Source organism: Bos indicus, chromosome 4, assembly GCF_029378745.1.
Source record: "Bos indicus isolate NIAB-ARS_2022 breed Sahiwal x Tharparkar chromosome 4, NIAB-ARS_B.indTharparkar_mat_pri_1.0, whole genome shotgun sequence".
Classification (NCBI taxonomy): Eukaryota; Metazoa; Chordata; class Mammalia; order Artiodactyla; family Bovidae; genus Bos; species Bos indicus.
In genome coordinates, this window is record NC_091763.1 from 77,692,679 (window position 1) to 77,707,564 (window position 14,886).

Sequence of the window (14,886 nt, forward strand, 5' to 3'; positions counted from 1 at the left end):
TCTAACTCAATGAAACTAAGCCATACCCGTGGGGCAACCCAAGACGGGCGGGTCATGGTGGAGAGATCTGACAGAATGTGGTCCACTGGAGAAGGGAATGGCAAACCACTTCAGTATTCTTGCCTTGAGAACCCCATGAACAGTATGAAAAGGCAAAATGATAGGATACTGAAAGAGAAACTCCCCAGGTCAGTAGGTACCCAATATACTACTGAAGATCAGTGGAGAAATAACTCCAGAAAGAATGAAGGGATGGAGCCAAAGCAAAAAGAATACCCAGCTGTGGATGTGGCTGGTGATAGAAGCAAGGTCTGATGCTGTAAAGAGCAATATTGCATAGGAACCTGGAATGTCAGGTCCATGAATCAAGGCAAATTGGAAGTGGTCAAACAAGAGATGGCAAGAGTGAATGTCAACATTCTAGGAATCAGCGAACTGAAATGGACTGAAATGGGTGAATTTAACTCAGATGATCATTATATCTACTACTGCGGGCAGGAATCCCTCAGAAGAAATGGAGTGGCCATCATGGTCAATAAAAGAGTCCAAACTGCAGTACTTGGATGCAATCTCAAAAACGACAGAATGATCTCTGTTCGTTTCCAAGGCAAACCATTCAATATCACAGTAATCCAAGGCTGTGCCCCAACCAGTAACACTGAAGAAGCTGAAGTTGAACAGTTCTATGAAGACCTACAAGACCTTTTAGAACTAACACCCATAAAAGATGTCCTTTTCATTATAGGGGACTGGAATGCAAAAGTAGGAAGTCAAGAAACACCTGGAGTAACAGGCAAATTTGGCCTTGGAATACGGAATGAAGCAGGGCAAAGACTAATAGAGTTTTGCCAAGAAAATGCACTGGTCATAACAAACACCCTCTTCCAACAACACAAGAGAAGACGCTATACATGGACATCACCAGATGGTCAACACGGAAATCAGATTGATTATATTCTTTGCAGCCAAAGATGGAGAAGCTCTATACAGTCATCAAAAACAAGACCAGGAGCTGACTGTGGCTCAGACCATGAACTCCTTATTGCCAAATTCAGACTTAAATTGAAGAAAGTAGGGAAAACCACTAGACCATTCAGGTATGACCTAAATCAAATCCCTTATGATTATACAGTAGAAGTGAGAAATAGATTTAAGGGACTAAATCTGATAGATAGAGTGCCTGATGAACTATGGAATGAGGTTCGTGACATTGTACAGGAGACAGGGATCAAGACCATTCCCATAGAAAAGAAATGCAAAAAGCAAAATGGCTGTCTGAGGAGGCCTTACAAATAGCTGTGAAAAGAAGAGAAGTGAAAAGCAAAGGAGAAAAGGAAAGATATAAACATCTGAATGCAGAGTTCCAGAGAATAGCAAGAAGAGATAAGAAAGCCTTCTTCAGCGATCAATGCAAAGAAATAGAGGAAAACAACAGAATGGGAAAGACTAGGGATCTCTTCAAGAAAATCAGAGCTACCAAAGGAACATTTCATGCAAAGTTGGGCTCGATAAAGGACAGAAATGGTATGGACCTAACAGAAGCAGAAGACATTAAGAAGAGGTGGCAAGAATACACAGAAGAACTGTACAGAAAAGATCTTCACGACCCAGATAATCACGATGGTCTGATCACTGACCTAGAGCCAGACATCCTGGAATGTGAAGTCAAGTGGGCCTTAGAAAGCATCACTATGAACAAAGCTAGTGGAGGTGATGGAATTCCAGTTGAGCTATTTCAAATCCTGAAAGATGATGCTGTGAAAGTGCTGCACTCAATATGCCAGCAAATTTGGAAAACTCAGCAGTGGACACAGGACTGGAAAAGGTCGGTTTTCATTCCAATCCCAAAGAAAGGCAATGCCAAAGAATGCTCAAACTACTGCACAATTGCACTCATCTCACACGCTAGTAAAGTAATGCTCAAAATTCTCCAAGCCAGGCTTCAGCAATACGTGAACAGTGAACTTCCTGATGTTCAAGCTGATTTTAGAAAAGGCAGAGGAACCAGAGATCATATTGCCAACATCTGCTGGATCATGGAAAAAGCAAGAGAGTTCCAGAAAAGCATCTATTTCTGCTTTATTGACTGTGCCAAAACCTTTGACTGTGTGGATCACAATAAACTGTGGAAAATTCTGAAAGAGATGGGAATACCAGACCACCTGATCTGCCTCTTGAGAAATCTGTATGCAGGTCAGGAAGCAACAGTTGGAACTGGACGTGGAACAACAGACTGGTTCCAAATAGGAAAAGGAGTTCGTCAAGGCTGTATATTGTCACCCTGTTTATTTAACTTATATGCAGAGTACATCATGAGAAACGCTGGACTGGAAGAAACACAAGCTGGAATCAAGATTGCCGGGAGAAATGTCAGTAACCTCAGATATGCAGATGATACCACCCTTATGGCAGAAAGTGAAGAGAAACTAAAAAGCCTCTTGATAAAAGTGAAAGAGTAGAGTGAAAAAGTTGGCTTAAAGCTCAACTTTCAGAAAACGAAGATCATGGCATCTGGTCCCATCACTTCATGGGAAATAGATGGGAAAACAGTGGAAACAGTGTCAGACTTTGTTTTTCTGGGCTCCAAAATCACTGCAGATGGTGAGTGCAGCCATGAAATTAAAAGACGCTTACTCCTTGGGAGGAAAGTTATGACCAACCTAGATAGCATATTCAAAAGCAGGGACATTACTTTGCCAACAAAGGTTTGTCTAGTCAAGGCTATGGTTTTTCCTGTGGTCATGTGTGGATGTGAGAGTTGGACTGTGAAGAAGGCTGAGCGCCGAAGAATTGATGCTTTTGAACTGTGGTATTGGATAAGACTCTTGAGAGTCCCTTGGACTGCAAGGAGATCCAACCAGTCCATTCTGAAGGAGATCAGCCCTGGAATTTCTTTGGAAGGAATGGTGCTAAAGCTGAAACTCCAGTACTTTGGGCACCTAATGTGAAGAGTTGACTCGTTGGAAAAGACTCTGATGCTGGGAGGGATTGGGGGCAGGAGGAGAAGGGGACGCCAGAGAATGAGATGGCTGGATGGCATCACTGACTCGATGGACGTGAGTCTGGATGAACTCTGGGAGTTGGTGATGGACAGGGAGGCCTGGCGTGCTGCGATTCATGGGGTCGCAAAGAGTCAGACACTACTGAGCGACTGATCTGATCTAATCTGATCTGAGGCTCTCTTTTGGTTTCCATTTGTGTGGAATATCCCTTCATTTTGAGCCTATTTGTATAACTAAAGCTGAAGTTTGTCTCTTACATGCATCACATAATTGGAGCTTGTTTTTTTATTTGTATAGCTACCTTATCCCTTTTGAGTGGAGAATTTAGTCCATTTCATTTAAAGTAATGTTGATAGGTATGTGCTTATTGCCATTTTGTTGTTTTCTGCCTGTTTTATAGAAACTTAAAAAAGTCAGATTTCTAGGCCCCATCTTCAGACTCAGTGAAATAGAGCCTATTTTTATAAGTAATTTCCAGGACTCTACATTATAAATCTTACTGTTAGGTAAAAATTGTTACTCTATTTGATATGTTGTCCTCTTAAGTGCATTGCCCAGTATTACTGATGTGGTCTGAAGAGTACAGAATAAAGCAGGTTCATATCTTTCCTGCTTGTATTTCCCATGCTTGTGTATATAAGGAAATTATTCTCTTCTGCCCAGTTTATTGAGATGTATCATAGTGATCTGTTACCCTTTCACGAGTCTCTAATGCTAGTTTTGTTTCCAAGTAATTAAAAAATTTTGAATTATTTTTATTGAAGTATAGTTTATGATATATCAGTTTCAGATGTACAAGATATTCAGAATTTTTAAAGATTATATTTCATTTGTAGTTATCATAATGCATTAGCTATATTCTCTGTGTTGAGCAGTGTATCACTGTAGCTTATTTTATACTTGGTAGTTTGTACCTCTTTTTAAAAAACATTTATTTTGCTGTGCCGACTCTTAGTTGCAGCACACAGGATCTCTGATCTTTGTTGCAGCATGCGGAATCTTTTTGGTTTCAGAATGCAAACTCTTAGTTGCGGCGTGTGGGATCTAGTTCCCTGACCAGGGATTGAACCCGCACACCCTGCGCTGGGAGCATGGAGCCTTGGCCGTTAGAACACCAGAAAAGTCCCAGTCTGTACCTCTTAATCCTCTACTTCTATCTTGCCCCTTCCACCTTTCCTCTCCCCACTGGTAACCACTAGTCTCTCCTCTACTTCTGTGAGTCTGTTTTTTAGCTATATTCACATCTGTTGTGTTTTTTAGATTCCACATGCAAGTGATATCACACAGTATTTGCCTTTCTCTGTCTGACTTATTTCACTAAGCATAATACCCTCTGGCTCCATCCATATTGTTGCAAATGGCAAAATTTCATTTTTTTGGCTATGTATTATTCTATTGTACACACACACACACACACACACACACACACACATTTTGTTGTTACTCAGTCACTAAGTTGTGTCTGACTCTCTGGACTGCAGCCCGCCAGGCTCCTTTGTCCTCTATTATCTCCTGGAGTTTGCTCAGATTCATGCCCATTGACTTGGTAATGCTACCTAACCATCTTACCCTCTGCTCCTAGTTTTTTTTTTATTTTATTCAAGTATAGTTGATTTACAATGTTGTGTTTAATTTCTGCTGTACAGGAAAGTAACTCAGTTATACGTGTGGGTACATGTATATATATTTTCATATATATATATATATATATTTTCATATTCTTTTCCATAATGGTTTATCGCAGGATATTGAATATAATTCCCTATGCTACACAGTTGGAACTTGTTGTTTATCCATGTCATACTAGTTTTAATTTACTAGTCACTGTAGTGGGATTGTAAAAAGTGTAGGGTGAGCTATTGTATTGTTTCTAACACATATTAAAGATCTAAACTTTTTTTTTTTAAGTTTATAGTGCCAAACTTTAAGGGTAAAAAGAGGTAGAAAAACCCAGGCAAACAAATGGAGTATTGTTTTCAAAGGTGACTTTGCTAGGGGCAATAATGTCAAAAGGCTCCCATGTGACTTGCTATATTGAATTACAGTGAAATCCTGACAGCTGCCTGGCTGTTGTTTTAGGGTCACTTGTATATTCCCCAGTGGAAAAGCTAGTTTTTCAGTTCACTTGTCAAATAAATATCACATAGATATTAGCAGTTTGCTATGGTAGAAAGATCTTAGCAACTGAAACGTTCAGTTAAGATCTGATACTCAGTACTTTCTTTCCCATTCTGATTTTTTTCATTTGTAGTTTGGGACAGCAGTAATACCTGCTAGAGTTGGTAGGATGAGATGAGATAATTTATGTCAAGCACTTACCACAGTGCGTAGTTGCTAAAGAGGTATTAGTTCATAGACTATTAATTCTTTGAGTACCCTTTGCTCAAGCCAGATATTTGGGAATTGTCCATGAATCTTTTCTCTCCTTTACCTACCAAAGATCTATTCATTTCATCTTCTTAATGCACTAGAATGGGAGTAAGGCATGACCCACATTTTAAAACAATTGGGCTTTAAGCAGGAAGTAACTAAATCAATGCTTCAGTATATCAACTTCTCTTGTACCTTTATTAGCAGTAACCACATTTAGTTTCTTAGAACTCTAAAAGGATTGTATTAATAGTTGTTTTTACTTCTGTTGGCAAAATTGGTACCATTGTACCAATTTCATAATAAATTTATTTGCCAGCATTGTTAGAATTAGTTATCTTAACATTACTTACAGGAAATCCAGTAGGTAGTAAAATAATAATTCGTTGTTATTTTTACTTGTGTCTGTTTTTAGGTTTAACATTTTCACATGTGTAAGTTTATAGGCATGCAGGATATTGTAGGTGTGGACTTAGCATAAGCATATTCCTGGGTTCAGACCTGGGCTGTGCAGTTTTATGACCTCAGTCAAGTTATATCAGTTTTCCAGGTTTGCTTTGCCATGTTTTTAAAGTGGGTTGATAAGCTTTAGTTACCTAAAGGGTTGTGACAGTCATTAAAAGAGATACATTTATATGAAAATGCAAAAAGCTGAGAAAAGCCAAGACACTCTTCAGGAACAAAAGTGGAACAGTTTGATAGATCTCAAGATTTTAAATTAAAATTAAGCTAGATTAATAAAGACTGTTCTGTTGGTGCAAGGATATACAATACTCTTGTTTCAGTAGATCAGTGGAATAGAATAAAGAATCCAGAAACAAGCCTACACTTGTTTTGTGGGAAAGGTGGCACGCAGAACAGTGTAAATGTGGTATTTTAGTAAATGGTGCTCGAGCATCATGCATATTTACATGGAACAAAGTGGACCAAAACCCCTATCTCAGGCTACACTCAAATTCTCAGTGGATCATAGATCTATTTGTGAAAGGCAAAACAGTAAATCTGTTAGGAGACAGTACAGGAAAATATGTGGCCTTAGAGTATGCAAAGCTTTCTTAAATAGGACACAAAAATGATTAAGTACAAAAAGAAAATTATAAATTGGATTTTACTAAAATGAAGAATTTCTGTCAATAAAAAAATCACCTTTAAGAGAGTAAGAAGGCAAGCCACAGAGTGGGAGAAGTTATTGGCAGCACTCTGACAAAGGGTTCTCCCATCTGTGTTGAGATGTGAAGTTTCACTTCCTCAGTGGCCTCTTGGATCCAGTTTAGAGAGCTCTCTTATCAATGTTGACTTCATGTTGATTTTCCTTTCACAGAGTTTGTGGAATGAATAAAGGCATAGTAGGATTTACAGTGCTGAGGGAATAGGCCTGGGAATGTGCTCAGCAGCTAGGAGGCTTCCTGGGTAAGCAGTGAGACCATGTGAGCAGATGGCAAGGGCAGCCAGAGAGCAGTGAGGGACGCTTGGTTTGGGAGAGCAGACTTGGACCTGAACCTTGGCCTGCTGGTGTGTGCGCGCGCACTCTCTCTCTCTCGCTCATTTCTTGGTTGTGTGTTTTTGCCTCATCTCTAAAATAGGGATAGTTAACCCACCATACACGGTTAGGGTTAGTGAGATGACATAGACTAGTGTTTGCATGCAGGAGTGCTTAAGTCTGGTAGTATCATCACTTTTGGAGTTATTATTCCTTGGAGGTGAGGGGTGGCAGCAGAGTGGCAGTGGGGTTGCTGCAGATCCATGAGAAAAAGGCAACCCAATAGAAAAATGAGAGACTTGAGCAGGCAGTTCACCAAAAAGATGTCCAAAATGTCCAGTAAAAATAAGAAAAGGTGCTCAAGACCACAGTCATTAGAGAAATGCAAATTAAAACCATAATGGCATATATGTACTATTCACCTACCAGAACACTTAATTAAAAAGACTAACAATAGAGAGTTTGTAGGAATTTGGGCAAGGAAATTCTCATACACTCTTGGTATATATAAATTGGTTCAACCATTTTGGTAAACTGGTTGGCAGTATTGAAACTGAATGTGTGCATACTTTATGACGCCGCTGTTCCACTTGCCACAGAAATGGTTTCATGTGTGCAACCAAGTTGTGTGTACACGAATGTTTATAGCAGCCCTGTTTGGTCTAGCTTCATACTGGGGACATATGAGAAACGTACATCATAATATAGCAGGCAAGTACATTATTATATGTTCCTGCCTAGGAATATAATACTGTACATGAAAATGAACAAACTCAGCTCACACAACAAAATGGATGTATCTGAAAAACAAAATGTTAACCCAAAGAACCCACATGCTAAAGAGTACACGCTATATGATACCGGTGTTTCAAAGCCATGGTAGTCTGGCTTGGAGAGAAAGAAGGGTGTTATGACTGGGAGGCAGTCTCTTCCTCGCTGCCCAGATACTAGCAGTGCTCTGTTTCTAGACCTGCATGGGGGGTACATGGGTGTTTGTTTTGTTCTGATTTACTGAGCTGAACATTTATGTTTTGTGAGCTTTTCTTGTATTCAACTTCAGTAAGAAAACCACCCAGCTTTATAATGCCCAGTGAATAGTCAATATGAGATTGTCCTTCTTCTCCATTTCATTTGTATTTGCATATGTCCTTTGATTATTGATTAATTTTGGGCTTGAGGATACACTTATAAATTTGTGAACTCTTTAAAGATTAGAGTTTAATCTTTGGGGGCTCTTTTAGCCAGCACACGGCACAGAAAGTGACTTTGGCTTTGAAAATTCAGATGCTTCAAGTTTTTGTGTGACCCAATAGCAGTATAATATATTTTTAAAGATGACAAAAGCATAATGTTTTAGTTTTCATTGTAGAAAGTCTTAATTGTAACTAGTTGAAGCTATCACTTTTTTGGGGTACTTTTTCTATTGTTTCAAACCTTGTTTTTAACCCAAGAGGTTTGTAAAAGTTATGTACATTCCTGGTTAAATTTTGAAAGTTTCAATATATTCATGTTTCTAATTGCAAATGGAATTTGTTTTGAAAATTTTTTGTAATTGAGTATTTATAACAAGTGTTGATTTTTATGATTATCATTTACATCACACTTGATTAAACTCATTGATTTTCTGGTAATGGTTTTAAGTAATTCTTTGTATTATCTTTCCATATAGTCATATCAGTTATATCAACTGGTATTAATAATGGTGATAACTTTTCAGCTTCTGAATCAAAATATGCTAAACATTTGTGTAAAAGAGGTTTTCTTTTCACAGGGTCGCAAAGAGTCGGACACGACTGAGCGACTGAACTGAACTGAATATAAAAAATGAAATTTTTTTCTCTAGTAAGTACTTTTATTTGTTAGTTACTAAAAGAGTTTTCACAGTTTATTTAAAAATAATTTAGTGGTAAAGACGTATTTTAATTCTCTCTGAAAAGGATTCTTCAAAGTCATATATTGCTCTACGTCTACAGAAGTTTTTGATTTTGTTTGTAGCTTTCTCGTTTAAAAATGAAAACTGGTAAGGTAGTCAGGATATGTTGGCATAATCTCATTACTGCTATTGACAAAATGATATGTTGATCCATATTGTAATTTCTTTGAGGCAGGGGACCCCTGAGTCTCTGATAACCTGAGAAGAATTAATGCTTCTTTCCAGAGCACCCGGTGGAGAGGTATGTGTTCTGGGTGCAGAGGCTAGTGTTGCTATAGCTTCATTTTCTTAACTTGGTACATTTGCAAACTGTAAAGAACATTGCCATCCCATTTAAAAAATGAAACTTTATAATAACAGATCACTATGAGCTTGAATATTAAACTATAAATTTAAGTCCCCCCCTACCCCCCTTCCCCATTTACGTACAGGGATCATCCTACATTTTTCGAAAGTCTATCAGGGCTTCTCTGCTAGTATTTTTCTCTGTTACTAGAAATTATATTTGCAATCTGAGGCCGGAATTAGTTAGACTGTGAGTCTAATGAATTTTTCCATAAGACAAATAAGGCTAGCAGCAACAGCAGAGGCTTTTTTTTAAAATGGGAAATTTCATATATACACAAAATTAGCATTTTCAGACAATTCCAAAAGCTTTAATTCACACTAATGTTGGAATATTATTACTGATTTGAGGTTTTATATTACTTGTTGTGATCCATACATTCTTCAATTTAAAGAATAAATTTAATACCAGGTGATGCTAAATATTTAAAGTTTAATTTGGATAAGATCCATCAAAGTCATAGAGCATCCTGGATTTGCTGGCATAGTCTTGATTTTTGTTTAGTGGGGTACACTAAAGAGGTAGAAGTTAAGTTTCCCTTGCCCCTCAGGTGCTTGAAACCAGGGCTCTGTAACAGCCTAGGGAGGTGAGAAAGAGAGGAGGTGGCAAGGAGGTTTCAAGAGGGAAGGGACATGTATGTGTACACCTATGGTTAATTCATGTTGATATAGGGCAGAAATAAAGTCAATATTGTAAAGCAATTATCCTTCAATTAAAAATAAATTCTAAAAAATGAAGGAGAAATTTTTAAAAAGCTACATCTTTCAGAGCACCTCTTACACCAATGAGCATTAGTAAAATAAATTGACAACTTGTTTTTTTAATAAAAAGTTATGTTGAATATATAAATATACTTATATACTTAATATAGATCTTTGAGATGACGAATCAAAAGGGCAGACCAAAAATGTACTTAAAATAGTCCCATGCCCTGGTATTTGTATATTTGAAAAGGTAGGCTGACTCTAATCATGCCCTAGGAATATCCCATCTCCTGCCTAATTTCTCTTTCAACTTATTTCTCAAATGCCTTTGGCCATGACTTTTAAGACAGCTCTCATTCTGAAGTGATAGTGTCTATGATATGCTAATTAGGTGTTGGGATGTTAACAGCATTCTACATAGCTGTGGTATTACTTGTTCAGTTCAGTTCAGTAGCTCAGTCGTGTCCTACTCTTTGTGACCCCATGGACTGCACGCCAGGCTTCTCTGTCCATCACCAACTCTCAGAGCTTACTCAAACTCATGTCCATTTAGTCAGTGTTGCCATTCAACCATCTCATCCTCTGTCATCCCCTGTTTCTCCCGCCTTCAATCTTTCCCAGCATCAGGGTGTTTTCAAATGAGTCAGTTCTTCACATCAGGTGGCCAAAGTATTGGAGTTTCAGCTTCAGCATCAGTCCTTCCAGTGAATATTCAGAACTGATTTCCTTTAGGATGGACTGGTTGGATCTCCTTGCAGTCCAAGGAACTCTCAAGAGTCTTCTCCAACACCACAGCTCAAAAGCATCAGTTCTTTGGTGCTCAGTTTTCTTTGTAGTCTAACTCTCACATCCATACATGACTACTGGAAAAACCACACCTTTGACTAGACAGACCTTTGTTGGCAAAGTAATGTCTTTGCTTTTTAATATCCTGTCTAGGTTGGTCACAACTTTGCTTCCAAGGAGCAAGCATCTTTTAATTTCCTGGCTGCAGTCACCATCTGCAGTGATTTTGGAGCCCCCCCAAAATAAAGTCTGTCATTGTTTCCATCGTTTCCCCATTTGTTTGCCATGAAGTGATGGGACCAGATGCCATGATCTTAGTTTTCTGAATGTTGAGTTTTAAGCTAGCTTTTCACTCTCTTCTTTCACTTTCATCAAGAGGGTCTTTAGTTCTTCACTTTCTGCCATAAGGGTGGGGTCATCTGCATATCTGAGGTTTATTGATATTTCTTCCGGAAATCTTGATTCCAGCTTGTGCTTCATCCAGCCTGGCATTTCGCATGATGTAAAAACTTTTAATTAAATTGTAATAAGTACCTTGGTTGTATGCAGAAAGGTGCATTGAATGTCTCCTCTCATATATGCACTTCCCGTTGTTTTGCTTCCTGGAAAATTCACCAAGGGATAGAGTGTGACTTCTGCATTTGATCCTAGTGTGTCAGAGTGCAGGATTCACCTTTAAGGGTGTGATCTTTTATGAGTGTCTCAATTAATGTCTTTACCTCCCATTCCTGTAATTTGATGAACCCAGTCAAGATATAATTGTAGCTTTCCTAACCCACCCTGTTGTGAGTTTTCCCAAGCTCTAGATAGTAAAGCCAAGCCCTGGGAATTTGAAATTTTTTGGTAGAGAGTTGCAAAAATGTGTATGCTAATATAAGCTGGTGGTGAGGGCTTGTGACTTTCAAATGTTCAGATGCTTTTCAGGATGTATATATTAGCCCTTATACGGATGGAACATTTGTGTGCTTGGTGTGCCCTCCAAGCAGTATCTACTTGTGAAGATTATTTAATCAGTAATCACTGATAATGGGCTTTTAAAAGCACATTCTAGTTTAGATTAGTGTCCTTGGAAACTAAGTACCCAACCAAGTACAAATCACAAGTATGGTAAGCTATTAATGATTCACATCACATAGCCACTGACACAATTTATACAAATAATTAGAATAATAGAATTGTTCTTGTGCTAGTTGACTCATCGTTTTTGGCTCATGGCTGCCTAGTGAATCAACTCTGTGTCTTCACTCTGGTTAATAAAGCATGTTTTGCATTGTCTTTTGTCTTGTGATTCTCAAAGTTTCTGTATAAATGTTAATGGGTGGCAGGTGTTTATTATCTTTCCAGGATACTATATCAAGGAAACCATAGCATCGAGAGGTTTGTCATTTATACCAGCCAGCTGGATTTATGCCTCTGTATCTGCATATTATGTATCAGTTTTCGTGTTTGAGATTTTTGAGAACAGTCTTGCTTATAAGAGCAAGTTGGTAGTGTTAATGTCAGTGAAATTAACCTGTCTGATTTATCTAAGGGTTAAAACATTTGTTTTTAATATTATATGTGACCCCACAAATTTTGTTTTTATCTTCCAAACATTAATTTTCCTAAAGATTATGTTTTAATGTTCCTGGATTTTTATCCTGTATTATTCTAAGTGTTAGTCACTCAGTTGTGCCTGACTCTTTGCGACCTCATGGACTATAGCCTGCCAGGCTCCTCTGTCCTTGAAATTTTCTGGGCAAGAATACTGGAATGGGTAGCCATTCTCGTCTCCAGGAGATCTTCCCAACTCAGGGATGAAACCTGGGTCTCCTGCATTGCAGGTGGATTCTGTACAATCTGAGCCACCAGGAAAGCCTCAATAAGCAATCTTAAGGAGAATTTTTCTTCTGAGTTCAAGTTATATAGGTACTTTCTAGTTTTGGTAAAAGGTCTGAGAAAACAGAAGAGATCTCACTGGTCCAACTGTAATTTAGAAGGCTAAGGCCCTAAGCGTAAGAGCAGTTATCTACCTTTATGTCAGTCATTTGTACCAATTGGTGATTTTAGAAGCTCACAGGAGTCCTGGTGCCTGTTGCTGTATCTGCTTCAAATTGTCTTTCCACTTCACAGCTCTCCCTCCCTAGGGGTATATTTATGTGGCAGTGTTTACAGATGATTAATATTTAAATAGAAATATGCCACTCGAAGTTCTTTGTAAGAAAAGGAAGCTGAGGTGGAGTACTTGGGTGTGCTGGCTGCCAGCTCTCTTCTCATGGAATTTCAGAATTTTCAAAAAGCCCTGGCAGCCTTAACATTCATTTCAGTTAGAAGAAGCTGGCTGTTGGTATTTATAAAGTTGGGAAAATGTGAAATTTTAATCACATAAGCTTTCTTAGAATGTAATATGTTCCATTAAAATTATGAATTAAGGTTACAGAAGAATTTAGAGAATGACATAAATATTTATATAGCTATCATTTACTTCTGTCAAATTCTGCTGTTTTACCATATGAAATAGGCTTTTATTTTTTTAAGAAACAAAATGGATACAGTTGAAGTACCCTGTATATTCCTCCCTGAATCTATTTTTCTCTCTTCTTCCCTTCCTCCTCAGAGGTAAGCACAGTCCTGATGTATATTATTATGTATAAATACAGTGACACGGACTTCCCAGGTGGCACGGTGGTAAAGAATCCACCTGCCAGTGCAGGAGAGGCGGGTTGGATCCCTGGGTCAGGAAGATCCCTGGAGTAGGAAGTGACAACCCACGTCACTGTTCTTACTTGGAAAATTCCATGAACAGAGGAACCAGGTGGGTTACAGTCCATGGGGTCGCAGAGTCAGACACGACTGAGCAGGCACACATATGCTCACTCATAGTCACGCACAAGATAGCTTCGTTTTCCATGTTTTCAATTATTGAAACCCAAAGAAAGAAATGAAGAAGCAAGGAGAAGAAAGGAGGAGGACCAAGCCATCCTGGTGGAACATGTAAAAAGGGTCAAAGAAATTGAAGTCATTGAACGTGATTCTTTTCTTCAGCAAACATTCAGATCAAGTAAAGAAGTCAAAAAGTCAGTGGAACCAAGTGAAGAAAAGCATTCTGCTGCAGCCTCAGGACCAGCGTCAGTGGTGGCTGATCCACTGAGCAATGAGAAATAAATAGACCCAGCAGCATCCCTACGCTATCGAGTACCAGGACAGTTCTCTGGCTCATCCGAATTTATTTACTGAGAAAGCTGATGCTGAGGAAAAGTTCAAGAGATTAATTGCTCTCTGACAAGAAAGGCTAATGGGTAGTCCTATGGCCTAAAGTAATATACGTATGGTTGAAACAGTAACATTGGAAATTTAAGTTTTAAATACTAGTATTAACTTTTTACTCTTGAAGATAATTTAGTTAATTATATAAAAAAAGGTAATCTCGCTTCATTCTTTTTTCATGTAGGCTCTAGTATTTGTTGATTTGAACTTAATCAAACATTGTGAATATTAAAACTAAAGTTTAAGAATGCTTGAAATGTCATTCTGTTAAAAAAGCTAATCCTAAAAATATTAGTATTAAAGGTACACACACCGCCCCTCCCTCCAAAAAAAACAGCTTCATACTATAAAACATATCATTCTGCATGTTTTTTATTTGTTCAGCATTGTATTTTAGCATGTTGATATTTGTAGGTTGGTCATTCATTTTAGTTGTGAGATTGTACTTCCTTATATGTATTTATTATAATTGATACATTTCTGTTGGTAGGCATTTAGGTTTCTGGTTTGCATTTACAAACAACTGAATAAATGGAACTGAGTATTCTTGCAGGGGTCTCCTTGTGTACTTGTGAGAGAGTTGCTCTGGGCCCTAGAGTCTAAGAGATACATATGTAGAAGTGGAGTTGTTAGATTGAAGAGTATATGCATATTTAGATTTACTAGATATTGCCAAATTGTTCTCTAAAGTACTTGCATTAATTTATACTCCTGCCACTGGTATATAATAGTTTCTGTTCCATATTCGGACCATTCTTGGTTTTATCAGACTTAAATTCTTGGCATATGATTGGTATGTAATGGTTTTTCATACTGTTCTAATTTTCGCTTTACTAATTATTAATGAGCTGAAACACCATTCATTCACCCAACTGATGAACTGAGTACTGGCTAAGTTCTGTGTGCTTATATTTTAGTGACTGCTGCTGCTGCTAAGTTGCTTCAGTCGTGTCTGACTCTGTGCGACCCCATAGACGATAGCCCACTAGGCTCCTCTGTCCCTGGGATTCTCCAGGCAA

General features: G+C 38.2%; 1 protein-coding gene across 14 annotated transcripts in view; it reads left to right on the forward strand.

Moving 5' to 3' along the window:
* COA1 (cytochrome c oxidase assembly factor 1) overlaps window positions 1–14,886 on the forward strand; it is a 94,676-nt gene that overhangs the window by 14,807 nt on the left and 64,983 nt on the right. For 4 of the 14 annotated variants that reach the window (XM_070788024.1, XM_070788025.1, XM_070788026.1 and 1 more), the window contains one exon: window positions 8,624–8,694. The exons of 8 other annotated variants lie outside the window; for them this stretch is intronic. In XM_070788024.1, coding sequence (XP_070644125.1) covers window positions 8,677–8,694 — 18 coding nt within the window. In that variant the 5' untranslated portion in view covers window positions 8,624–8,676. Of the gene's footprint in view, window positions 1–8,623; window positions 8,695–8,956; window positions 9,027–14,886 lie in introns of those variants that run through there. 2 more of the 14 variants (XM_070788023.1, XM_070788035.1) reach the window with 2 other exon arrangements.